At 39.2% G+C, this 25,295-nt stretch overlaps 1 protein-coding gene across 1 annotated transcript; it reads right to left on the reverse strand.

Annotated features, from left to right (window-relative positions):
* Positions 1 to 2,739: 2,739 nt before the first annotated feature.
* Positions 2,740 to 25,295, reverse strand: ndufa9a (NADH:ubiquinone oxidoreductase subunit A9a). The gene is made up of 11 exons (XM_043713691.2): positions 25,177 to 25,295; positions 20,851 to 21,021; positions 15,321 to 15,418; positions 14,631 to 14,722; positions 11,677 to 11,818; positions 11,473 to 11,575; positions 8,748 to 8,818; positions 8,566 to 8,642; positions 7,380 to 7,475; positions 4,676 to 4,742; positions 2,740 to 3,034 (listed from the first exon to the last, which is right to left on the reverse strand). Exons 1-11 carry the CDS (start codon positions 25,232 to 25,234, stop codon positions 2,864 to 2,866), a joined length of 1,146 nt encoding a protein of 381 aa, XP_043569626.2. The 5' UTR covers positions 25,235 to 25,295; the 3' UTR covers positions 2,740 to 2,863.

Below are 25,295 nucleotides of genomic sequence, written 5' to 3' on the forward strand. Positions count from 1 at the left end.
GATACAATCACAAATACGTGCAGGTCAGGTGAATTGGCTATGCTAAATTGCCTATAGTGTTAGGTGCATTGGTTAGGAGTAAATGTGGGGAATGGGTCTGGATGGGTTACTCTTCAGAGGGTCAGTGTGGACTTATTGGGCCAAAGGGCCTGTTTCCATTCTGTAGGGAATCTAATCAAATCTATATTCCATGAAATATAACCTTGCTAACCAGTCTCCCATGGGGAACCTTGTCAAATGCCTTAGATCACGACTAGCGCTCTGCCTTCTTCAAACCTCTGTTACTTCAAAAAACTCAATCAAGTTTGAGAGACATGATTTCCCATGCACAAAGCTATGCTGACTATCCAAATCAGTCCTTGCCTTTCCAAATACATGTAAATCCTGTCCCTCAGGATTCCCTCCAACAGCTTGCCCACCACCGATGTCAGGCTTACTGGCCTATTCTCTCCCTAGTTATCCTTTTGTTCTTGATGTATTTATAAAATCCCTTGGGATTCTCCTTAACTCTATTTGCCAAAGCTATCTCATGTCCCATTTTTTTCCCTCCTGACTTCCCTCTAAAAAGTATACTCTTAATGCTTTTAAGAATTCACTCAATCCCTCCTATTTATACCTTACATATGCTTCCTCCGTTTTCTTAAGCAAAACCTCAATTTCTCTAATCATCCAGCATTCCCTACATCTACCAGCTTTTCCTTTCACCCTAACAGGAATATACTGTCTCTGGACACTCATCTCATTTCTGAAGGCTTCGCATTTTCCAGCCATCCCTTTACCTGCAAACATCTGCCCCCAATCAGCTTTTGAAAGTTCTTACCTAATACAGGGCCCTGGTGAGACTGCATCTGGAATATTGTGTGCAGTTTTAGTCTCCAAATTTGAGGAAAGACATTCTGGCTATTGAGGGAGTGCAGCGTAGATTCAAGAGGTCAATTCCTGGAATGGCGGGACTATCTTACGTTGAAAGATTGGAGCGAATGGGCTTGTATAACCTTGAGTTTAGAAGGCTGAGAGGGGATCTGATTGAGACGTATAAGATTATTAAAGGATTGGACACTCTGGAGGGCAGAGGGCACAGTTTAAAACTAAAGGGTAGGCCATTTAGAACAGAGTTAAGGAGAAACTTTTTCACCAAGAGTGTGGTGGGTATATGGAATGCTCTGCCCCAGCAGGCTGTGGAGGCCAAGTCTCTGGATACTTTCAAGAAAAAGAGTTGGATAGAGCTCTTAAGGATAGTGGAATCAAGGGTTATGGGGATAAGGCAGGAACAGGATACTGATTGAGGATGATCAGCTATGATCATAATGAATGGTGGAGCTTGCTCGAAGGGCAGAATGGCCTACCTCTGCATCTATTGTCTAATACCGTCAAAATTAGCCTTCCTCAAATTTAAAACTTCAATTTTTAGATCCAGTCTATCCTTTTCCATCATAATTTAAAACTAATAGAATTATGGTCGCTGGCCCCAATGCGCTTCCCCAGTGGCACCTCAGTCAGCTGCCCTGCCTTATTTCCCAAGGAATAGTTCAAGTTTTGCATCTTCTCTAGTAGGTACACCCACATATTGAATCCTCTTGCAGTATGGTGGGAAAAGAAAAAGATTAAATGAAATGCTTATTTGAAGAATTGGCAACATGAGTCAAATGCCCTCCTTCTGCACTGCAACAGTTGAGATTGAGCATATTTACAAAAGTGTTTTTACAAAGCAATTCCACAGCACAAGAAAACATGGCAGCCAAATTCTGCAGAGTGGTTTTACCGAGTAACAACGATTTACAAGGTAATTTTTTTTCTCTCTGGTGATGGTTATGAGAATCAGTACACATTTGTGATGGATGGGTCATGTTTTGCGTTACTAACAGGGACTGGCCAAGAAAGTGTAAAAATTAATGTCCAGTCTAATATGGGCCATCAATTAGTTGTGAGGTAGTACTGAGAAGGACTATATGGAATTCTGATCAACAGAATATAACAGTGTCCAAATGCCAGTGATCTTTTGTAGGTTCTATGTTTCACCCCCTCACTCTGCATTATTCCTTCTTAAAGTGCTATATCCAAATATGCAGATAACATTAAACTAAGAGACATAATAAATGTAATTTAGAGCATAAAGCTACATTGGAATACAGACCAATCAAGTGGGCAAGTGTGCAGATGGAGATTAATCTAGGAAAGGTTGAACAGGTGGGTCTATACTCATTAGTATTTAGAAGAATGAATGAGAGGTGATAAGTGACACAGATTCTGACAGCATTTGAAAGGGGGGGGGGATATCAGGGGGATGTGTTTTGTTGAACTAAGATACATAGTTTAAGGGAAAGAGTTCACCCTTTCAAAACAGAAATGAGTTTTTTTTGTGGGTGAGGGTTATTAGCATGTAAAATTCGCTTCTCCAGAAAGCAGTAGTGGCTGGGTCATTGAGTTTAATGAAGGTGGCATTAGATTTCCTTTTTTACAGTAAAGGGAGTCAAAGATTACTGATGGGGGCGCAGGATATGTTGCACAGTCAAGGAATTGCAGTTGAGCCATAATTAGATTATTCTTGATTTATCTGAATGGCATAGCAGGCTCTAAGGTCCTGCTAATTCCTTATCTACCACACGAAAATGCTTTCGCTAATTAATAGAGATGCCCAAGTTACAAGTTGAGCTGCAAAACCTAGATGCAAGTGAGTATAATCGCATATCAGAGCTATTATTTACTTATGTCCTTAAATTTATTAAGCCACAAAGAAAATGTTTAAATATTTGAATTTATTCCTTTAAAACTGGACAGGCCCAACTTTTTATGTACATTACTGTCAAAAGTAGATACATGTGGTAATCCTTCAGGAATCCAAGAATATCTCATTCAGAATATATTAGTAATTCACAGGTGTTGCTGGTTTTGCATCATCCAGGTCAGTATCCAACCAACGATACTTCCGATGACGTCGTACAACTTCAATTGCTTTTAGTTCAATAGGTGTTGGGGTAATTCCCAAGTCCTCCAGACCAGGAAGGTCAGGGTATTTACGGTCTGTGATGTGCAACTAAAATAAATTCATAAACAGACAGATAGGAGAAAGTTATTTCAGTACTCCAGAAATTGATTCACTGAAATGCTTGCATTGTGTAAATCTTCTCTCAATTATGCTACCTTTTTAAAAAGACAAATTTAATTGAAGTATTACATTGAAATAGGAAAACTTACAATAAATAATTTGTATAGAGCCTAAAGTTAAGAAATATCGTACATTTTTTAAAAAGACTGAACAGCTGCAAAAATCCAGGGCTGTTGGAAAATACAATATCCCAACATTAAATCCAGGGCTGATGAAACTGGATTTGGAGTAACAATGCACTCTCTCATTGTTACTCTGGTCCTCAAATGTCCAACTGGGAATCAAGGATAATGTAGCAGGTGGTCAGGGGAGTGGAGATGCATTGAGATTTGGGAGAGGGAACCCTGGAATTTGAAGGCAGTTGTGGCTCAAAATGGATTTCTCCTCTTTCGCACTGTTTCCCCTCTTTCCCTGCTCATGAATGGCTTCCTGATTCTTGGACTTTTGTACACCAGTTAAACACAAGAAAGATTTTCAGTCACTGGGGACCTAACCAGTAGAAAATAAATGCAGAAAAATGAGTGGAAATAATGTCATCAGAATATCTCAGTCAAACTTCCGGGAATGCTTCAACTAGAGTTAGCAACCCAAGGCCTGACCTCAGGGCACAGTTGAGCCAAATGATATGAAACTAGAATAGTTTGGATCATTACAGTTGGAGTGTATATTTATTGCACTAGGCAGAGGTAACAGGAAGCTTTTCATTATATGAAAAGTATGCTTGGTAATCTCCATGAACAACGCAGTTGATAATTTACTATTTTAAAATTTAAATCCCACAAGCATTTCTTAGCATTTTCCAGCTCCAGAAATCACATATCCTCTTCAATGCACAGGCCATCATACTTTTGATATCCAAAGTATTAAACTGGCTCAAAATTTACATTCATAACCTGATAAATTATAGCAAGGTGGGGTGAGTTATAATTGAAAGAAGATGGATTACAATCTTTCTGCGGTAAAATCAAGTAGTGGCTTTATAAAAGCTGACAATGCACAATAATCATTAAATGAATTCTAATTTTGTTGAATTAATCACATTGATTAAAACATGTCTATTCTGCCGACATTACCCTTTGCCATCCATCCAAGGCAAAACAAAATTCTAAGAACTAATATATAGATTGGGAAAGTAAAAAAATTCAAGATAATCTGATGATGTCACACCCCTCCTAGTGAATGGAAGGAAATGTGACACCCATCTTAGCTCAGCAATAAACAAAAAAATCACCCAATATTCTGGACAGTGTCAGCTGACGGAGGAATGTTAAACCAAGGAGAAATTCCAATTCTTCAAAAGTGTTATTGGGATTAAATAGCAGTCTAGGTCAAGTGTTCACAGCCGAGAATACAACTAAATACATTCTGAGATGATCTCAGTAAAGAAACTTGAACTATTAATACAGAATTCAACATACATCACACAGAATCATAATTGATGATGCATTTAACACACTTCTGAAGATACTTAAACAATTTTAGTTTGATTTTTTTTTTTTTACAATCCTGATTTAAAAATCCAATGTCACGATCAAAAAAAGTAATGTACTAAGCAGAGCAAACACATACCCTATCCACTTTGTCACGAGACGTCCATTGATCAAAAGGGCTCAGTTCAAAAAGTCTTGCCAGCAAACTGTAGTAAAGGAATAACAGCCATTTACTTGATTAACACCAAACAAACTGGTCACTGAGCATACACAATGTAGCATAAAACTACTCAAGCCCATTACACTGATTTATAGTGTGTTCTAAATCCACAACCTTAGATCCAAAACTCTGTTCCTTCTTTCAAATCAGTAAGATTTGTATGTGGTGAAAAGCTGTTTTAACTGAATATAAACTAATTTGTACAACTGTAAAGCATTTATCTAGTTCTCTTTTAAGAGATTGTTGCATCTGCTTTCAGGAGAAAAGCTGAAGGACAAAGATCGAGGGAGGTGTACATAAAAGCAACTTGTATTTTTATGCCTTTAATGAAATGAAACATCATAAGTTGCAGGTTCTAAGTTTGCTCACTGAGCTGGTAGATTTGTTCTCAGACATTTCACCTCCATACTCAGTAACATCAGTGAGCCTCTGATGAAGTGCTGGTGTTCTGTCCTGCTTGTTGTGTGTTTTGGTCTATTGTGGTGGGTGATATCACTTTGGTTCTTTTTTGAAGAGGCTGGTAAATGGGGTCTAAATCGATGTTTGTTAATGGAATTCCAGTTTGAATGCCAGGCCTCTAGATTCTCTAAAATCGCAAATGCCAAGATACACCATAGCAGCATTATCAAATAAAGTTGGCACTGAATCACAGCTGTCAGTCTCGCCAATTAAACTTTTCGTTAAAGATGATGATTTAGAAACTGCCTTAAAGGTGAAAGTGATAGAGTGGCAATGACATGTATAGAGGAATTCCGGAATCTGGGGCTTTGGCTATAGCCACCCATGGTGGAGCTATTAAAATTGGGGGTATTCGAAATTCTCAAACTAGAGAACCACATGCATTTCTGAGGGTTGTGGAGCTGGAGAAACTGGGGATATTCTGCACAGAGCAGAACAGATTAAGCAGAGGTAGGCAACCTTTGATAGCATGGAAAAACTCATTTCCAATGGCAGAGAAGTCCATACTTGTTTCTTTATGTCGCAGATTGCAGCAATCAGAAATGCACTCTCTCAAAAAGTGGTGGAAGCCGATCCAACAATGACTTTCAAGGGAGTTCAATATGATTTATATAAGGAAAAAGTACTGGGCTTGTACAGAAACAGTAGTAGTATAGCTTTACAAGGAGGGGCATGGGCATGATGGATCAAATGGTCTCTCTGTACTGTACCACTATAATTCGAAGATGAAACAAGACAGAGACATGTTGAAATCTGAAGTAGAATCATAGAATCCCTACAGTGTGGAAACAGGCTCTTCGGCCCAACAAATCCACACCAATCCCTCCAAGAGTAACCCACCCCGACCCATTCTCCTCCCCAATTATCCTACATTTCCCCCGACATGCATCTAACCTACATATCCCTGAACTCTATGGGCAATTTAGCATGGCCAATTCACCTAACCTGCACATCTTTGGATTGAGGGGGGAACCAGGAGCACCCAGACATAGGAAGAAAGTGCAAACTCCACACAGTCACCCAAGGCTGGAATTGAACCCAGGTTCCTGGCGCTGTGAGGCAGCAGTGCTAACCATAGAGCCACTGGGTATGAACGCCACAAAGATGCATCAATCCAGCTACATCAATAGACAAGATTAAACCAGTTACAAAATGAGGGGGGGGAAAGAATCTTCCTGACCACCTGATCTAATAATTTTACCAGAGATGCACTGCTGTTGGACCAAGCAATGAAAAAAAAAAGGATCAAGATAAAAGCAGGTAGGAATAGAGAATCAGAAAGCAGAAACCAGACACATTGTAATTCTATATTTTCGTGCAACTTTGATGTATGGGACAATTAGAAGGCTACAAATACTAAAATGTAACATAATTTTAACTTTAAATTTGTTGTTCCAGTTTGATTAGATCATGAAATTGAATATATTTCATTCATGGGATGTGGGCATCATTGGCTTGGCTAGCTTTTGTTAAGCCATCATATTTGCTCTTGAACAGAGTGGCTTGCTCATAAATTCAGAGGGCAAAAGCAGAGTCAATCACAAAGGCCAGACTTAGTAAGGATGACCAAAAGGGTTTTATTCAAATTTGGCTTTCATGACTTCCAAATTTCACCGCCATGCTAGGGTTCTGGATTGCCAATGTAGCGACATTAGCACTTACACCATTGCCTCTTCCTTGTATACTAAGAATTTATCTTCGGCACTAAAAGTATTATATATTTTAATATGTTTTTAGCTTCTTCTTTTAATGTCAGATTGAAGCAAAAAACACACTGAGTTCTACCAGATTTCTGTTCCCAAATTGTCACAGTAGGAAATGGTGAACTGTGCCTCCAATTTTTTAAAAAAATAATGAGAAAGAAAAAAATTCTTGGAATTGGAAGCTTAAAAGAATGTTCACTTTCAAATGTAATTTTTAAAAAAATTGAAAAAATACACGAGCTACATAATTAAATAAAAACACCCCAATTAGGATATGAATTTGACCTTTAAAACAGTGTGTAAATCTAGACATGAACCAGGTAATCCGAGAGGTACGCATCTCTTTACAAGCAAAAGTAAGCGATTTAAAACTTTTTCCTTTCAAAACAACTGATTCACAGTATCCTCTTAACTATCCCTGCCATCAATTCCATCACTGTAATCTTATAGCTTGTACTCACTGATAGATAGGCCTTGGCATTGGGTATGAAACAAATGGCCGATGCATAACAGCATATATATATTTCACAAGGTCATGAAGAAGGTATCGATGAGGCCTGTTAAATAATAAAAATTATAAATACTGCTCAGGAACATAAAAGTCTCAACTCATCACCCATTACAGAGAGATAAAAAATTCCAACAAGCTTAATTTTGACTGCAATTAAAATCATATTGATGTTTACTACAAAATTAGTCACACTAGAATATATAAAATCACAATCTGTATTGTCAATTCCAAAACCAAGGATAATTACACCGAAGCAAAACATTCCCTCTAAGTTTGCAAGGCCAATGCTAAAGCAATAGCTGTGCTAAGCCTCCACACATGGCACACACAAAATTACTGAGCATGCATGGTCATGCAAAGAGAAATGAAAAAAAAAAAGCCATGCACTTAAATTGTTCCTCAATCTGAAAACATTATGTTGCTGTATTTTGGTTTATTACAATTCATAACCAGTTGAACAAGCACTCATTTAAATCTATGCTTATGTTCAAACTCCTGCCACAATGAGTGTTGGATCACATCCAAGGAGAAGGAAGGTGCCAAAGCTGCAGCCTTGGGTTACTGCCAAAGTGATCAAGTGGTGATTGGAAGACAGTCTGTTGAAAGCGGACTGATACTTTGGGACAGGTAAGAATAGGACTAAGATACTGTGGTGGACAGCAACGCAAAAGAGAAAGGAGGAAACCAATAGACAATCACGTGAACAGCTGAGAAAGGAAGGGCAGAATTATTCTATTCTCGCAGTATTATGTTGTTGAATTTGACTAAGGCAATTCTAGTGCTGTGGACAGAACAGAAAGCAGACTAAAAGGGATTTGAACATAGAGGTAATATTTTAGGACTCGAATGAAGAAAGTGACGAGATTGAATGGTCCACAGATAAGTTGCTTTGAAGATAAAATGATAACAGTATTGTTAAAAGAAAGGATTAAAGTTTAAAGAAAGGAAGACTTTGATGATTAAAAGAATCCGATCTGGGGAAAATCAAGCATTGAGTCAAGCAGGAAATAATTTCCATGAGAACTGAGGAACAAAGTAGTGATGAGAAACAACACACCAAAGGTTAATCTGATAAGAGGGGTCAGGGAGAATTTGAGCAGGAGGAAGCTGAAGTAAATGCTAACTTTAAAACTTACCCAACTATAACATATGATTTTCCATTGGAGTCAGGGTCTTTAATAGCACTTACAATCGCTTTGGCCACATCCACCACCTGTGTTATTAAGATAGAAAATTACGCTTACATAATTGGTCAAAAGAAATAATCAGGATTTTAAGCACCAACTAAACAATTTAAAACCATTTCTAATGTACATACATATACAGGTTGCTTTACAGTCTTCATGCCCATAGAAATAAGGGGTGTGGCACGTCCAAACCAACGCATATCTAGAAAAAAAGCCACAATATCCAATGGTGTCCTCAAAAAGTAGTAAAATATTTTTGTACTGAACATAATGACAAGCTGACAATTTGCATATACAATTTACTCTTCATGCCTTCATTTCATTTAATAGTAAAATAAAACATTGCATACTTACGTGGAGACATTTTCTTTGTATTCAAGTTCTAATCCAGGCTCTTACTGCTAAATGATTTCTCATCTGGACTGTCTTTAAAAAATGTGAACTGAAATTTAAGAATATCGACCTTTCCCTTGCCTACTATTAGCTCTAACCTCAAATTCAAGGGTTCCACGTCACAATTTTTCATGGTCCAATTTATACAGACTGGGCCTTTATAGTCAGTTAATATCTGCTGGTTTGTTTTATAATATTTTTGTATGTATTTTTGTGTCCAATGTTTTTGCTCCATTATTATTAGCCATTTAGCTGCTGTGTCAAGTACACTGGTATACAGTTTAATTCTATCTACAGTGATTCAATAAAGATGTTGACAGTCTCATCCAATGAATCAGCTTCACTAAAAATAGCCTTCTGAAGCCTGTAGCTTCAGAACACATTTTTCTCACTGATAAGAAGTCCATTGTCACAAATCACTTCTAACTTTATGCATTATAGTCATATCATGTCTGAGTTTTGCTTAGCTACAGATGAAAATCTCTGTTGTATAAAGATGCACAATTAATTCTCACTTTAGTAAGACAGTCAGCACTGATTTGTGAGAGACAAAGATTCTCTGATGAAATAACAGAAGGTTGATAAAGGTAGGGAAGTAGCTATTGTACATATGAACTTTAAAAAGGCATGTGATAAAGTGCTATAAACAGAATGAAAAAGCACACAGTATCAAAAGTGGCAGTGATAACATTAGCTATCACTAGTTAAGGGTCAAGCAGAGAATAGTGGCGATTGTTTTGTTTTCTGACTGAACAGTTGCATGGACGGGGTTGGTATTAGGAAAATTGCTGCTGTATAAATGAATGTGGGAATGGTGAAAACGATTTTCAAGTTTATGATGAAACAAAACTTGGCAACGTAGTAAATAGTGAAAAGGACAGCTGCAGCCTACAAGAGGCTGTGGAGACACTGGTGAAATGAGCAGACATATGGTTATCTGTGAAATAATGAACTTTCTGAAAAACAGTGAGAGTAAACTTAAACAGTACAACATTCGTGGGGTTTTGACTCACCTTCTTGACTACATCTGAATGGCTTGCCAGGCCATTTCTAAAGGCAATCATTTTGGATCTGGGGTCATTTTTAAACTTTCAAGCAAGTATGGAGATTTGCTTCACTAAAGGAAAAACCTGTGAACCAGATTTGTTCTTACCACAATCCAGGAGATCCATGTTTACCATTAATGATGCCAGCTTTTCATTGAATATTTATTGCATAAACTGAATTTAAACTTCTAGTGCTAACGATGGGTTGGACTCCTATCTCTGGTTTTAACAATCTTGGCATCTAGACTCATAGTCCTAAAAGTAATGTGCTGCATACCAGTTATCCAGAGAAATTGTTGCAAAATACAGTTACCTGCACAACAGCATCAGTTTATTTTGTTCTCATATCCACACCCTCTCCCACTCCTTAGCTAGAAAAAATTTGGACAGAAAATTTTGAAGAATTCTTTTCATGCAAAACAGTTATAGGGATCTTCAAAGTACCACTTAAGATGGAATAATCAAATTCCATAGAAATTCTAAAAAGGACACGAATTTAAAGGGAACTAATTTGGAGGTAAAAGAGAAAAGTCTGGGTGCGGGCTTAAATTTCAGCTCTTTGGAAGAGCTGAAAATGTGTTGCTGGAAAAGCGCAGCAGGTCAGGCAGCATCCAGGAACAGGAGAATCGACGTTTCGGGCATAAGGCCTTCTTCAGGAATGAGGAAAGTTTGTCCAGCAGGCTAAGATAAAAGGTAGGGAGGAGGGACTGGGGGAGGGGCGTCGGAAATGCGATAGGTGGAAAGAGGTCAAGGTGAGGGTGATAGGTCAGACAGGGGTGGGGGTGGAGAGGTCAGGAAGAAGATTGCAGGTTAGGAAGGCGGTGCTGAGTTCGATGGATTTGACTGAGACAAGGTAGGGGGGGGAGGGGAAATGAGGAAACCGGTGAAATCTGAGTTCATCCCTTGTGGTTGGAGGGTTCCTAGGCGGAAGATGAGGTGCTCTTCCTCCAACCGTCGTGTTGTTGTGGTCTGGCGATTGAGGAGTCCAAAGACCTGCATATCCTTGGTGGAGTGGGAGGGGGAGTTGAAGTGTTGAGCCACAGGGTGGTTGGGTTGGTTGGTCCAGGTGTCTCACGCCCCTCCCCCAGTCCCTCCTCCCTACCTTTTATCTTAGCCTGCTGGACAAACTTTCCTCATTCCTGAAGGGCTTATGCCCGAAACGTCAATTCTCCTGTTCCCTGGATGTTGCCTGACCTGCTGTGCTTTTCCAGCAACACATTTTCAGCTCTGATCTCCAGCATCTGTAGACCTCACTTTCTCCTCAACTCTTTGGAAGAGTCAATACAGGCACAAAAGGTATGATTCTGTACGTAAATATGTACAAAGCTTCCAAATAAAACACTTGCCCAAACATTAATGATTCACAAAATGTGAATTGAAATCGAAAGCACATTATGCTTACAAAAGAAACCCTTACTTGCAAAATAGTTGAGGAATTTGTCCTCTCTTCCAAAAATTTCAGATGGTTTGATGATGACAGAATCTGGGAATTCTTCCCGCACAACCTTTTCTCCAACAGCCTGCCAGAAAACATTCAAAACAAGTGCATTTCCACTTTGTTCTGTGGATTTTGATATTACAGCTGGAGGTTCTAACTTCCAAGATGTCACGTTCTTCCTACCTTTGTTCTTAATAGTTTTGAAACACTCTTCATGTGTGCATTCAGATGAGAAACATGGATTAATTTTTCAACTCCAGATTCACTGCATGCACGAGCAATATCCTGTGCAATTTTGACGTTAACATCCTCATACTTGAAGTTCCTAAAATATTTAAACATTGATATATAACAGAAAATAAAATTTGCATTATTTTTGGCTGTCATTGTCAAAAATCTCCAAATAAACATTATACACAGTGTAAAGGTGAATAGAGAGAATGATGGAGTCACACAGCACAGAAACAGATGATTTGGTCCAACCAGTCCATGCTGAACATAATCCTAAACTAATCTAGTCCCACCTGCCTGCTCATAGTCCATATCCCTCCAAACCCTTCCTATTCATGTACTTCTCCAAATGTCTTTTAAACATTGCAATTGTGCCCACAGCCACCATATCCTCAGGAAGGTAATTCCACATGGGAACTACCTCAAAAAAATTTTTCCCCTTGTCTGTTTTAAATCTCTCTTCACTCATCTTAAAAGTCCATCCCCTAGTCTTGAAATGCCCCGTCCTAGAGAAAAATTATGAGCCCTATCTATACCCCTCATTATTAAGGTCACCTCTCAACCTCCAATGCTCCAGCGAAAAAGGTCCCAGCCTTCCTTTATATCTGAAACCTTCCACATCCAGCAACATCCTAGTAAATTTCTTCTGAACCATCTGCAGCTTAATAATATCCTTCCTATAACTGGGCAACCAGAACTGGACACAGTATTCCAGAAGAGGCCTCACCAATGTCCTGTACAACCTCAAAACAACTCCCCAACTCCTAAACTCAGAGGAATGAGCAATGAAGGCAAGCGTGCTAGACATCTTTTTAATCACCCTGTCTATATGTAACATACACTTCAAAGAATTATGCACCTGAACTTTGGATATCTGACTTTACTCCATTCTCCAAAGCACGGAAAAAGACCTTATAAGCCCATCAAGTCTGCACTAGTCAAAATTTTCAAGCAGAACCCAGAGCTTTGTTTGCCTTCGCATCGAAAATGACAGCTAAATATTATCTCTCCCCCTCTTACAAGCACCAAGTTTCAATTCCCATCACCCTCTGGGTGAAAATATTTTCCGTACATCCCCTTTAAACCTTCTGCCCCTTATTTTAAATATATGCTACCTTTTCATCGAATCCTCCAGGAAAGGGAAAGTTTCTCCAGTCTAACCTGACCATGCCCACCACAATCCCATATATCTCAATCATGTGCCCCCTCAGTCTCTCTGCTCTTCCTTCGGTCTCCTTTGGAGAAAATAGAAACAGAATTTGTGCTTGAGACAGAAGAGGCTCCATGTTTGGAGGCAAATGTAGCTAACTCACAACTGAAAAATCTGTTAAATCGTTTAACAAGCCATGAAAGTGTCAAGTTGTGTGGCAGTGAAGCAAAATTGGATATTGTCCACACCTGCACGGAAAATGGCCACATTTGTAAACAGCATCCGCTTCTGCTTGCTTCCATTTGTTTATCAGTAGCTAAGGTTAAACGTTATAGAGTCACAGAGTCATAGAGATGTACAGCATGGAAACAGACCCTTCAGTCCAACCCGTCCATACTGACCAGATGTCCCAACCCAATCTAGTCCCACCTACCAGCATACGGCCCATATCCCTCCAAACCCTTCCTATTCATATACCCATCTAAATGCCTCTTAAATGGTGCAATTGTACCAGCCTCCAGCACATCCTCTGGCAGCTCATTCCATACACGTACTACCCTCTGTGTGAAAAGGTTGCCCCTTAGATCTCTTTTATATCTTTTCCCCTCTCACCCTAAACCTATGCCCTCTAGTTCTGGACTTCCCGACTCCAGGGAAAAGACTTTGTCTCTTTATCCTATCCATGCCCCTCAAATTTTGTAAACCTCTATAAGGTCACCCCTCAGCCTCCGACGCTCCAGGGAAAACAGCCCCAGCCTGTTCAGCCTCTCCCTGTAGCTCAAATCCTCCAACCCTGGCAACATCCTTGTAAATCTTTTCTGAACCCTTTCAGGTTTCACAACATCTTTCAGATAGGAAGGAAATCAGAATTGCACGCAATATTCCAACATTAAGACCAGAAACTTAGCATCTGGGGAAATTATGGCCAGTTTTGCATTTTGTCTTTATACAGTATCGTAAACTGCTGATAGCTATTCAGCAGTGCACATTACATTTCTCCCAATTATATGACTGTGGGTCAATTGGTGGCATTTCCGCCTCAGTCAGAAGGTTGTGGGTTCAAGTCCCACATTAAAACTGGAACACAAATTAATAAATAAGTCTGACATTTCAGCGTAGCGCCGAAGAAGAGATGTCATTCAGAACTAAGGCTTCATCTGCCCTCTCCATGGGTGTTAAAGATTCCACAGCACTATTTTGACCAGCATTTACAGAAACATTCCTCCCCCAAAAAAGCATCGCAGAAGAAACAAGATTATCTGCCCATTATCATATTGCTGTTTGCAGGAACTTGCAATGTGAGGATTGATGGCCACATTTCCAGCAATAGCAAAGTAACCGCAAAAGATACTGCGCTGGCTGGAAAGCATTTTGGAATGCCTGTAGTTACATGCAAGTGCAACTTTTTAGTTTTATTTCTTTCTGGACAAGGCGGCCCCATTTTTTTTTTTTTGAAAGTTGCTGTGTGCAGAGTTGAAAGCTGTTGTGATTTCTATCCGTTGAAGTAATCTAGTGAAAGCTCAGACCAGTTTTAGTCAGTGCCTTGAAAAGAGGTGGATGACTAACACAAATCTTACTCTTGCAGCAGCCCAGTGGGGCTGGTTCTACATTTTCATTCACTTAGGTAAAGGTTCCCAGATCAGAAACAAAGAGAAAGGATCCTAACGTGTGGTATATAAATTACACCCTAAACAAACAAGTTAATATAGTAAAACAAATAATGTTTGTTCTGACTCTGGTAAAAATTGATGCTTACCCTGTTTCCCATTCACGTCCAACAAGATTAACAACAACATTGGAATGTTCCACAGCTCGTCTGGTGGAATCTATATCTCTAGGATTCCAATCCTGACAATCAAATTAATCATATTAGAAGAAGATTAAAATACAGCTTTGAGACATTAATGTCCACCATGTGTCAATCATGGCAACCCACCCCTCAAAACTAACGCAACTTAGTATATTTGCATTTTCATTTCTTACTTGGTGGTTTCAGCTACTTAATTTCTTAGTGGTGGACATGTGCAAGGGGATTCTTTAATTGGACAGCCTTCTTTTGGCTAAATCAGTCCTTTGCGGCTCCTTAAATTGCAGCCATTTAACATACTTGTTATTTCAATCAGTTCCTTAGATTCAAAATGTTTCCAACATGTAGACTGCATATACTTCCCAATCATTCAAACCGGTTTCTTTTCTTTTACATTTGAGTGTTGTTGCTTTTCTGGTTTAGAATTGCTACTTCTCCCAGAACAGCTCAATAATTTTGTCTTCAGCTGTGTAGAGATGTGTTTGATTATGGTTTGCCCCTTACAAGTTCATTTAAACCTGGTAATTCAGCATCAGCTGAAATCACAGTACAAACTTGAGCTAATATCTTAAATGTACTTTTGATAACTCTCTAAAGATATCTACGAGTTACACGTCACTAACAGTATTTGAGACTCACAAGAAAGGTAATCTGTCCCAAATCCCCCATGACTCTGAGATGATTGACATCATATGGATCACAGCGATGTGGTATCACCACCTGAGAACCAATTCGCCCTGAAAAGATTGAATTATGTATTAAACAAACCTTTAATATACAAAATAAAATTTCCGAGTATCATCTGCGTCATAGCTGTTGCATAAAAAGGCCAAAACCTCACCTTTCCTTTCCGGTCAAAGACAATTCTAAGATCAGACACCAAACTGGGGACTACCTGAGAAACTTAGCATGTAACTACAGAAAGTTTCTTTAAAAAAAAAAGAAATAATTTCTAATTATATTCAATCATGGAGTTAAAGTCATTCAGCACACTGAAATAATCCTCTATTACATTAAGGGGGTAGCTTTGATGTCATTGTTAAAAAGAAGTCCTTCTAATATACGATTTGATAGAACTTTATAAATTAATGAGAAGTATAGATAGAGTAAATGATTTTGTCTTTTCCCAAGGATGGGGGATTTCTAGGAGGCACATTTTTAAGATGAGAGATTTTTTAAAAAGCATGAGGCAAATTGTTTAAAACAGAGGGTGGTTCGCATGTGGAATGAAGTTCCTGAGGAAGTGGTGGATTTGAGTACAATTAAAACTTTTAAAAGACATTTGGATAGATACATAGGAAAGATGTGGAGGGATTTGGACCAGAAGCAGGCAGGCAAGTGGACTAGTTTAGTTTGGGATTATGTTGGCATGGACTGTTGGACCGAATGGTCTGTTTCCGTGCTGTATGACTCTTTACAAACTCTTTTAGTGCCTCTTCCTTGGGGGAGCCCATCCCTTTAATCAGTATGACATTAATTGTTTTTCACAAGCTGTACAATTATTTCACTCAAATCATTAAGCAAGAGTAAATAATTATCTGGCTGTTGCATTAAATTCACTTTTTTCCAATTTATTTGGTATATTCTGAAAACACAATCTGGGTTTCTCTCAATATTTAATTTATTCACCCACAATAATGTTTACTGCTTATCATCTTTATACCAGGGCCAACCTTTACCCACATACTTTCCAAGGTAGGAGTATTTGGGGATACCCAAAATATTCCAACAAGAGAGCGAACAATATACCTTAGACCAAATGTTTACATGCTACCATTCTTGCTGTCAATGTGAACATTTAACCTATTAAACAAATTCCTTCACTCATTATAACCTATGTTCCCTCTAGGTTGTTTTTTCTTCATGGAGTTCCACACACAGCAGCAACTTCTGAGCTGGAAGTCAACATTTGATGTATTGATTAATATTAATTGGAGCAGCTGTACAGCTTAGAGGGAACCTTCGTTCTAAAAAGGAAGCAAAGATTCTGATCCCACCTAGATATGTGCAGGGACACATTGTGTCAAGGCTACAGGTGACACTTGCAAAGGTAGTATTTTATCAGTGAATTTACAATCAATACCCCTCAACTGTAGACACGATAAGTGCAAAATCGTTTGAACTCGAACAGAAAACTCAAATGATATTACAAAGGAAAAAGGAATAAAGATATTTTTCTCCCAAGCCTAATATTAAAAAGCAAACAGCATTTATACAAAATGTTAGTCAATGACCATAAAGATCTAGGCTTTTTTCAAAAGAATCATCATACAAGAATTGCACTTGACTTTTACAATAACAGAGGGGGAAAAAAAGACCAACATAAATGACTAATGTGGAAAATACATAGTGTTACTTCAATTCTGGATGTTTAAATCATCACTAGAGAAGGTACAAAACTTGACCTACTCTTGGGAAATAAGGCAGGGCAGGTGACTGAGGTGTCAGTGGGGGACCACTTTGGGGCCAGCGACCATAATTCTATTTGTTTTAAAATAGCAATGGAAAAGGATAGGCCAGATCTAAAAGTTGAAGTTCTAAATTGGAGAAAGGCCAATTTTGACGGTATTAGGCAAGAACTTTCAAAAGCTGATTGGAGGCAGATGTTCGCAGGTAAAGGGACGGCTGGAAAATGGGAAGCCTTCAGAAATGAGATAACAAGAATTCAGAGAAAGTATATTCCTGTCAGGGTGAAAGGGAAGGCTGGTGGATATAGGGAATGCTGGATGACTAAAGAAATTGAGGGTTTGGTTAAGAACAAGAAGGAAGCATATGTCAGTTATAGACAGGATAGATCGAGTTAATCCTTAGAAGAGTATAAAGAAAGTAGGAGTATACTTAAGAGGAAAATCAGGAGGGCAAAACAGGGACATGAAATAGCTTTGGCAAATAGAATTAAGGAGAATCCAAAGGGTTTTTACAAATATATTAAAGACAAAAGGGTAACTAGGGAGAGAATAGGGCCCCTCAAAGATCAGCAAGACAGCCTTTGTGTGGAGCCACAGAAAATGGGGGAGATACTAAATGAATATTTTGCATCATTATTACTGTGGAAAAGGATATGGAAGATATAGACTGTAGGGAAATAGATGGTGACGTCTTGCAAAATGTCCATATTACAGAGGAGGAAGTGCTGGATGTCTTGAAACTGTTAAAGGTGGATAAATCCCCAGGACCTGATCAGGTGTACCCTAGAACTCTGTGGGAAGCTAGAGAAGTGATTGCTGGGCCTCTTGCCGAGATATTTGTATCATCGATATTCACAGGTGAGGTGCCGGAAGACTGGAGGTTGGCAAATGTGGTGCCACTCTGTTTAAGGAGGGCAGTAAGGACAAGCCAGGGAACTATAGACCATCGGTGGTGGGCAAGTTGTTGGAGGGAATCCTGAGGGACAGGATGGACATGTTTTTGGAAAGGCAAGGACTAATTCGGGATAGTCAACATGGCTTTGTGCGTGGGAAATCATGTCTCAAACTTGATTAAGTTTTTTGAAGAAGTAACAAAGAAGATTGATGAGGGCAGGTAAATAGATGTGATCCATATGGACTTCAGTAGGGCATTTGACAAGGTTCCCCATGGGAGACTGGTTAACAAGCTTAGATCTCATGGAATACAGGGAGAACTAGCCATTTGGATACAGAACCGGCTCAAAGGTAAAAGGACTGAGGGTGGTGGTGGAGGGTTGTTTTTCAGATTGGAGGCCTGTGACCAGTGGAGTGCCACAAGGATCGGTGCTGGGCCCTCTACTTTTTGTCATTTACATAAATGATTTGGATGTGAGCATAAGAGGTACAGTTAGAAAGTTTGCAGATGACACCAAAATTGGAGGTGTAGTAAACAGCAAAGAGGGTTACCTCAGATTACAACAGGTTCTGGACCAGATGGGCCAATGGGCTGAGACGTGGCAGATGGACTTTAATTCAGATAAATGTGAGGTGCTGCATTTTGGGAAAACAAATCTTAGCAGGACTTATACACTTAATGGTAAGGTCCTAGGGAGTGTTGCTGAACAAAGACCTTGGAGTGCAAGTTCATAGCTCCTTGAAAGTGGAGTCACAGGTAGATAGGATAGTTAAGAAGGCGGCATTTGGTATGCTTTCCTTTATTGAGTACAGGAGTTGGGAGGTCATGTTGCGGCTGTACAGGACATTGGTTAGGCCACTGTTGGAATATTGCGTGCAATTCTGGTCTCCTTCCGGAAAGATGTTGTGAAACCTGAAAGGGTTCAGAAAAGATTTACAAGGATGTTGCCAGGGTTGGAGGATCTGAGCTCCAGGGAGAGGCTGAACAGGCTGGGACTGTTTTCCCTGGAGCATCGGAGGCTGAGGGGTGACCTTATAGAGGTTTACAAAATTATGAGGGGCATGGACAGGATAAATAGACAAAGTCTTTTCCCTGGGGTCGGGGAGTCCAGAAATAGAGGGCATAGGTTTAGGGTGAAAGGGCAAAGATATAAAAGAAGAGACCTAAGGGGCAACTTTTTCACACAGAGGGTGGTACGTGTATGGAATGAGCTGCCAGAGGAAGAGGCTGGTACAATTGCAACATTTAAGAGGCAGTTGGATGGGTATATGAATAGGAAGGGTTTGGAGGGATATGGGCCGTGTGCAGGCAGGTGGGACTAGATTGGGTTGGGATATCTGGTCAGCATGGACGGGTTGGACTGAAGGGTCTGTTTCCATGCTGTACATCTCTATGACTCTATCCACGATCCCAGTTTGACAAACAGACAACTTCTATGAGTTGGAGTAAAAGTAAAAGCTGTTGCTGTTTGTCACCACGTCTGCAGTCATGGTCGACCACATACGTCTTGTGCCATCCTTGCACATCCAGTGTAGTTTCTCTGTAAACATACGTCATCCAACCATACAGAGATCAATCGTTTCTGCTGGCCTCTGGTTTTCCTTCTGGATAAGATCTCTGCAGCTTTCTAATTCTGATCAAATAGCTGAAATATTGACTTTTTTTGCTGTTTGTCACTTTCTAAAAGATAACGATTTGTCTTCATGTGGCATTTTCAGTTGGTCTTTGCACACATTTTACAGGTCTCTTCACTTTTAAAATCATCTTCAATCTTCATCTTTAACTACTGTCCTGCTTTGAGACACACAGGAAAGTGGATGCAATGTCATATCATTTGAATTCCCCCCCCCCCCCCCGAGTTATCTTATTGTTAAGATAGCTAATATTTTCACAAACAAATTGCTGGAAAAACTCAGCTGGTCTGGTAGCATCTGTGGAGAGAAAGCAGAGTTAACATTTCATGTCCAGTTACCTTCCTTAAGAACACAGGGGTTCATAGATTGACAGGGGGTATAGTTGACAGGTAAACTAGTGTGAGGGTTGGGTAGGTCAGGTGCAAGTGATTGGGAGGGCTCCAGTGGTTAGTTGGAGGGGTCCAGTTTTATAGTTAGACAAGACTTAGTGGGCGTCCTTTTCAGAGGGCTCCAGATGCCTGGCATTTCAGTTTTCCAACACCTGCAATATCAGCTCTTTAGAACATTGTTAAAGAGTTCCTCAAACTTTTAAATGAAGGCTAATGAAGAACCCTAAAAAGGTAAATACCAAGGAATTCAAAGATTGTAATCAATGAAACTTTACAACACTTGCAACAATGGGGAAAATTACAGTCAATCAATCATTCTCAACAATTAGAAATCTGAGAGTGAGAGCATATGCTATTTATGCAACCACTTTCTATAATGATTGCAACTGCTACAGTGAAGCTACAGCAAATATGATTATACCCACCTTTAAAGTTTATAAATTGGGAGTTTAGTAATTTTGTTTTATTTTAAAATATTACCATGTAGCCTTATGTTATATTGCGTTTTCCCATCATACCTTCAGAATCTGAACCTCTATTGCTTCAATTATGTATTTACATGGCTTAAATTACATAAAATGCTGAAATAAATCGATATTTTCAATGCCTCACTCACAACTCAGTTATTTATAAATTTTCTATCAATTTGATGTATGAAACAAATCTCAAATCGTAGGCTTGGTATTGCAGCATTCACAACTAGAAATCCTTTGCACTTTACTAATTGAAAATAACATTTTATTTCACAAAGGCTGAAGAAAATATTAAGTAAAAACTTGATTAGAAAATAAATATTCATAATCCCTACTGTAAGACAATATTAAAATATGTAATGGATCTCACCTAGCCTATTCACCACGTATCGTCCAAGAAATCCAGATGCCCCAAAAACCGTGGCCACAATCCCACTAAAGGACGAACGTCCACCTTTACCACCAGGAATGGGAGGGTGATGGATCTTCCTTTTCTGAATCAGAATGGACACTGCTGAGGCTAAACCTGGTGAAACAGAACCTGAAAGACAACACAGCTATCATGACAGGATATGCAATTGACAATTAACATTTAAAAGGGAACATTGTCTACATGCCAATTTTACATATTTGAATGGAACAAATTATGAACAGGAGCAGATGTTGACCATTCAGTCCCTTTAGCATACGCTGCTATTCAATGACATCATGGTTGATCTTGTGTTTTAAATTTCACATTTCTATTTACTTTGATAGTCTTTGATTGCTTTGCCTAACAAGAATCTATCCAATGACTTAAAATATTCAATGACCCCCCACCTTCCCCCATTTTTTTTAAGTGTTACACAGTGAACCTTTTCTGTTAACTAAACCAAACACCCAGAAAAGTTTGCCTCACCTTGTAATTTATTAAAATATGAGTGACAGAGAACTCCAAATTCCACTATTTAAAAGAAAATAACAACATTTTCTAACTCTAAAAGTAAACATTAAACAAAAACTATTCAAAATCTCTTAACTACTTATAATCTGACTCCAACTCTATAAAACATACATATGCTATTCCAAATAAACATTAAAATTACATTAACTTAATCTCAAAATGACAGTCTGTGTCTTCTTTTGTGTCTTTACTCCTCCGGCTGCTGGTCTCCCTGGGTTGTCTTCTTCCTTCTTACTGCAAATAGGCTTTACATGAAAAAGATACTTTTCACAGAAAGTGTTTTTTCTGACTTCTTTAAGAGCATGACGATACATTGGCATTTATCTTTCCTGCCGTTTCTCTCCTTACAGCAGTTGCTTTCTGACCAATTTTCAAACTTTCCGCATTCTTATATCCTTGCAACATCAGATCGTCTCATTGGTTTGATGTTGGTAAAACAATAAATTCAAACGCTATTGGATTTCAGTATCGTAGCGCACAATTTAAACTGATTGACAACAATTCAAATTTAACCAAACAGCAACATAAACTCAGGTGTCCATTTCATAGTCAAATGTTACATATTTTCTATTTTCCAGTACACTCTGGGATTGCCATCCAGTTCTACACACAGGTGCTTATAATCTCTCAGTTCAGAACAGCATTCTCTCTCTCTCTCTCAGAGGTATAATTCACACCCTCAACTTCATAACATAAGGCACAGCATTCCAAATCCGTACAACATTAAGAGTGAAAAAGTCTCATCTATTCTGAAACAGCAATCCCTAATATTAAAACAATATCCCCTAATTCTGGACTCACCCACAAGAGGAAACACCCTTTCCTTGTCCACCTTGTCAAGACCTTTCAGGATCTTATGCAATTCAAATCAAGTCACCGTGCACTCTTCTAAACTCCAGTGGAAACAAGCCCAGCATGAACAACCTAACTTCAAAACTAGGCATTTGGATACAGAACTAGCTCAAAGGTAGAGACAGAGGGTGGTAATGGAGGGTTGCTTTTCAGACTGGAGGCCTGTGACCAGTGATGTGTCACAAGGATCGGTGCTGGGTCCACTACTTTTGGTCATTTATATAAATGACTTGAGTGTGAGTCTAAGAGCTATAGTTAGTAAGTTTGCAGATGACACCAAAATTGGAGGTGTAGTGGTCAGCGAAGAAGGTTACTTCAGATTACAACAGGATCTTGATCAGATAGGCCAACAGGCTGAGGAGTGGCAATTGGAGTTTAATTGAGGTAACTGAGAGGGGCTGCATTTTGGAAAAGCAAATAAGGGCAGGACTTATACATTAAATGGTAAGGTCCTGGGAGTGTTGCTGAACAAAGAGACTTTGAGTGCAGGTTCATAGTTCCTTGAAAGTAGAGTCGCAGGTAAACAGGATAGTGAAAGCGGCATTTGGGATGCTTTCTTTTATTGGTCAGAGCATTGAGTATAGGAGTTGGGAGGTCATGTTGCGGCTGTACAGGACATTGGTTATACTACTTTTGGAATATTGCATGCAATCTGGTCTCCTTCCTATCGGAAGGATGTTGTGAAACATGAAGGGTACAGAGAAGATTTACAAGGATGTTGGCGGGGATGGAGGATTTGAGCTATAGGGAGAGACTAAATAGGCTGGGTCTGTTTTCTTGGGATTGTTGAAGGCTGAGGTGACCTTACAGAGCTGTATAAAATCATGAGGGACATGGATAGGATAAATAGACAAGGTCTTATTCCTGGGATTTGTGGGGGTGGGGGGATCGAGAACTAAAGGGCATAGACTTAGGCGAGAGTGGGCAATTTTTTCAAGCAAAGGGTGGTGTGTATTTGGAATGAGCTGCCAGAAGAAGTGGTGGAGGCTGGTGCAATTACTGCATTCAAAAGGCATCTGGATGGGTTTATGAATAGGAAGAGTTGAGGGACATGGACCAAGTGCAAGCAAACGAGACTAGGTTAGTTAAGATAAGTAATCAGCATGGAAGAGTTGGATCAAAGGGTCTGTTTCCATTTTGTATGTCTCTACGAGTCTGACTCCTCCTCATTCTAGGAGTCAATCTTGCAAACGTCCTCTGAACCGCTTCCAATGCATTTACATGCTTCCTTAAAAGAAAGGACCAAAACAAAATGGTCTCATCATAGCCCTTTATAACAAACAAAACATCCGTACTTTCATTTCAATTTCCCTTATAACAAGACAGTCGCTACCTGTGGCTGATACAAGAACAAAAACAGGGTGAACAAATATTTAAAACAAAAACCTATTTTGGATCAGTCATGTTGGAAATCAGTTCAACTTTCATAAAAGGTCTTACAACCAATTTTGTCAAATTAAAATCAAATATCCAAACAATATTTTGCATAATGATGCAGTAACCCAAAGCTTTTCATCAAAATTAAATTAGTAACCTTTGACAATAAAGGAAACCACTAGAATAATGCAGAACTCAAAACATCATTGTAATGAAACCTGCTTGATTCAATATGAAATCGTATTTCTAACATGACGTTTTTTTTTCCCCAAAAGAAAACATTAATTTTTGGGATAACAAGTCAAAGTTTCAGAATACAAATTAATAAGAATCCAAAACTCAACACAATTAATTCATGTACTGATTTTAACAGGTTTGACTGATCTGCTAATAGAAATTGCTGACCTGTCTCCAAATGCATTAATTCTAATTTCTAATTCCACATGCCTCTCATTATTCACCTCATTTGTTCTTTCCTAAACCCCTCTCATTTTTCAAGTGGTCTTTGAACAGATTAATGACTAGAAATTCACAACCACACACATTTACATGATTTACCTGTGTTATATCTGATCTGATAGCAACCTTTTATTCCAAAGTTGGTGAATACCCTCATCTAATGACAAGATTCAACCAGCACAATCCTGTATGGCACATTTCATATCTCTGACTGAACAAAAGGTGCATGCTCTTTGTTGCCATGGTCCACCACTTCAAGCTCCCTATTAACATCACCAAACTTTCCATCAACTACACACAACTATGACAAATACATTACAACTTGAACTCTAAGTATTGTTTCCAGTGGAGTAACTGGCACACTTTCACCAAATGTTACATTTGATTGATGTATTACTCTCTACACAGAACAAATCAAGATCGCCTTGGACTAACCTGTCTCACTACTCCAATCAGATTAAAAGAACAGCCAAAGACATTATTATTAATCATACTGGCAGCACGGTAATGAGGGAGAGACCTCCATTTCTAGATACACCTTAGAATTTAACGAAGGAACATCTCAAAGTGCTACACAAACAGTGAACATTTAGGTGTCTTTTTATCACACAGCAAGATCTCACAAACCAATTGACACGAATGCCTTTGCTTTAGGCCAAGGCACAGGAACAATTCACTACAAAACCGAAATCTACCCATCAATTCAAAACCCAGTGACAACTGAGTTGTCAGTGCTTCGCGACCTGAACTAAGACTCGTATCCAAAATGTTTGGAAACAGGAATAACAGCATTACTCAAAGATACGATTTGTATTATTGCGTTATATCATTCTGCTATTCTTTGAAACTAATTTCCTATTTGTTTAAATTTGAATCGAGTATCTGTTAAAAGGCCTTCAGTTAACAATGTACACCTTGTGTGTGGGTGTACAAGAGCCCCCAGGGACCAGGAGCCGCGAGGAGACTAAAGCACTATTGGAGTTCCGACTTCGATATCAGGGGGAGAACGAAAAACCCACTAGACGAGAGCAAAATCAAAGGAATAAAACTGGGACAAAGACCGACCTGACATTGGGAGGACACGGGCCCGAGCCCAGACGCCGCTACCCAAAACCGCCGCCATCTTGTGTCAGCTGATGCCAAACCACCAATCAGCAATGAGCTGTGAAGAGCCGGGGTCACCA

This window comes from Chiloscyllium plagiosum, unplaced genomic scaffold (assembly GCF_037043375.1).
Source record: "Chiloscyllium plagiosum isolate Xiang-an unplaced genomic scaffold, Cpla_swu_hap1 HiC_scaffold_23, whole genome shotgun sequence".
In the NCBI taxonomy this organism is placed as follows: Eukaryota; Metazoa; Chordata; class Chondrichthyes; order Orectolobiformes; family Hemiscylliidae; genus Chiloscyllium; species Chiloscyllium plagiosum.

Coding starts and splice junctions, on each gene's coding strand:
- ndufa9a (XM_043713691.2), bottom strand. CDS start 25,234: ATGGCGGCGGTTTTGGGTAGCGGCGTCTGGGCTCGGGCCCGTGTCCTC. Junction 11,576..11,676: donor CAAAACTATTAAGAACAAAG/GTAGGAAGAACG, acceptor GTTTTCTGGCAG/GCTGTTGGAGAAAAGGTTGT. Junction 3,035..4,675: donor CTCGTGACAAAGTGGATAGG/GTATGTGTTTGC, acceptor AATTTATTTTAG/TTGCACATCACAGACCGTAA.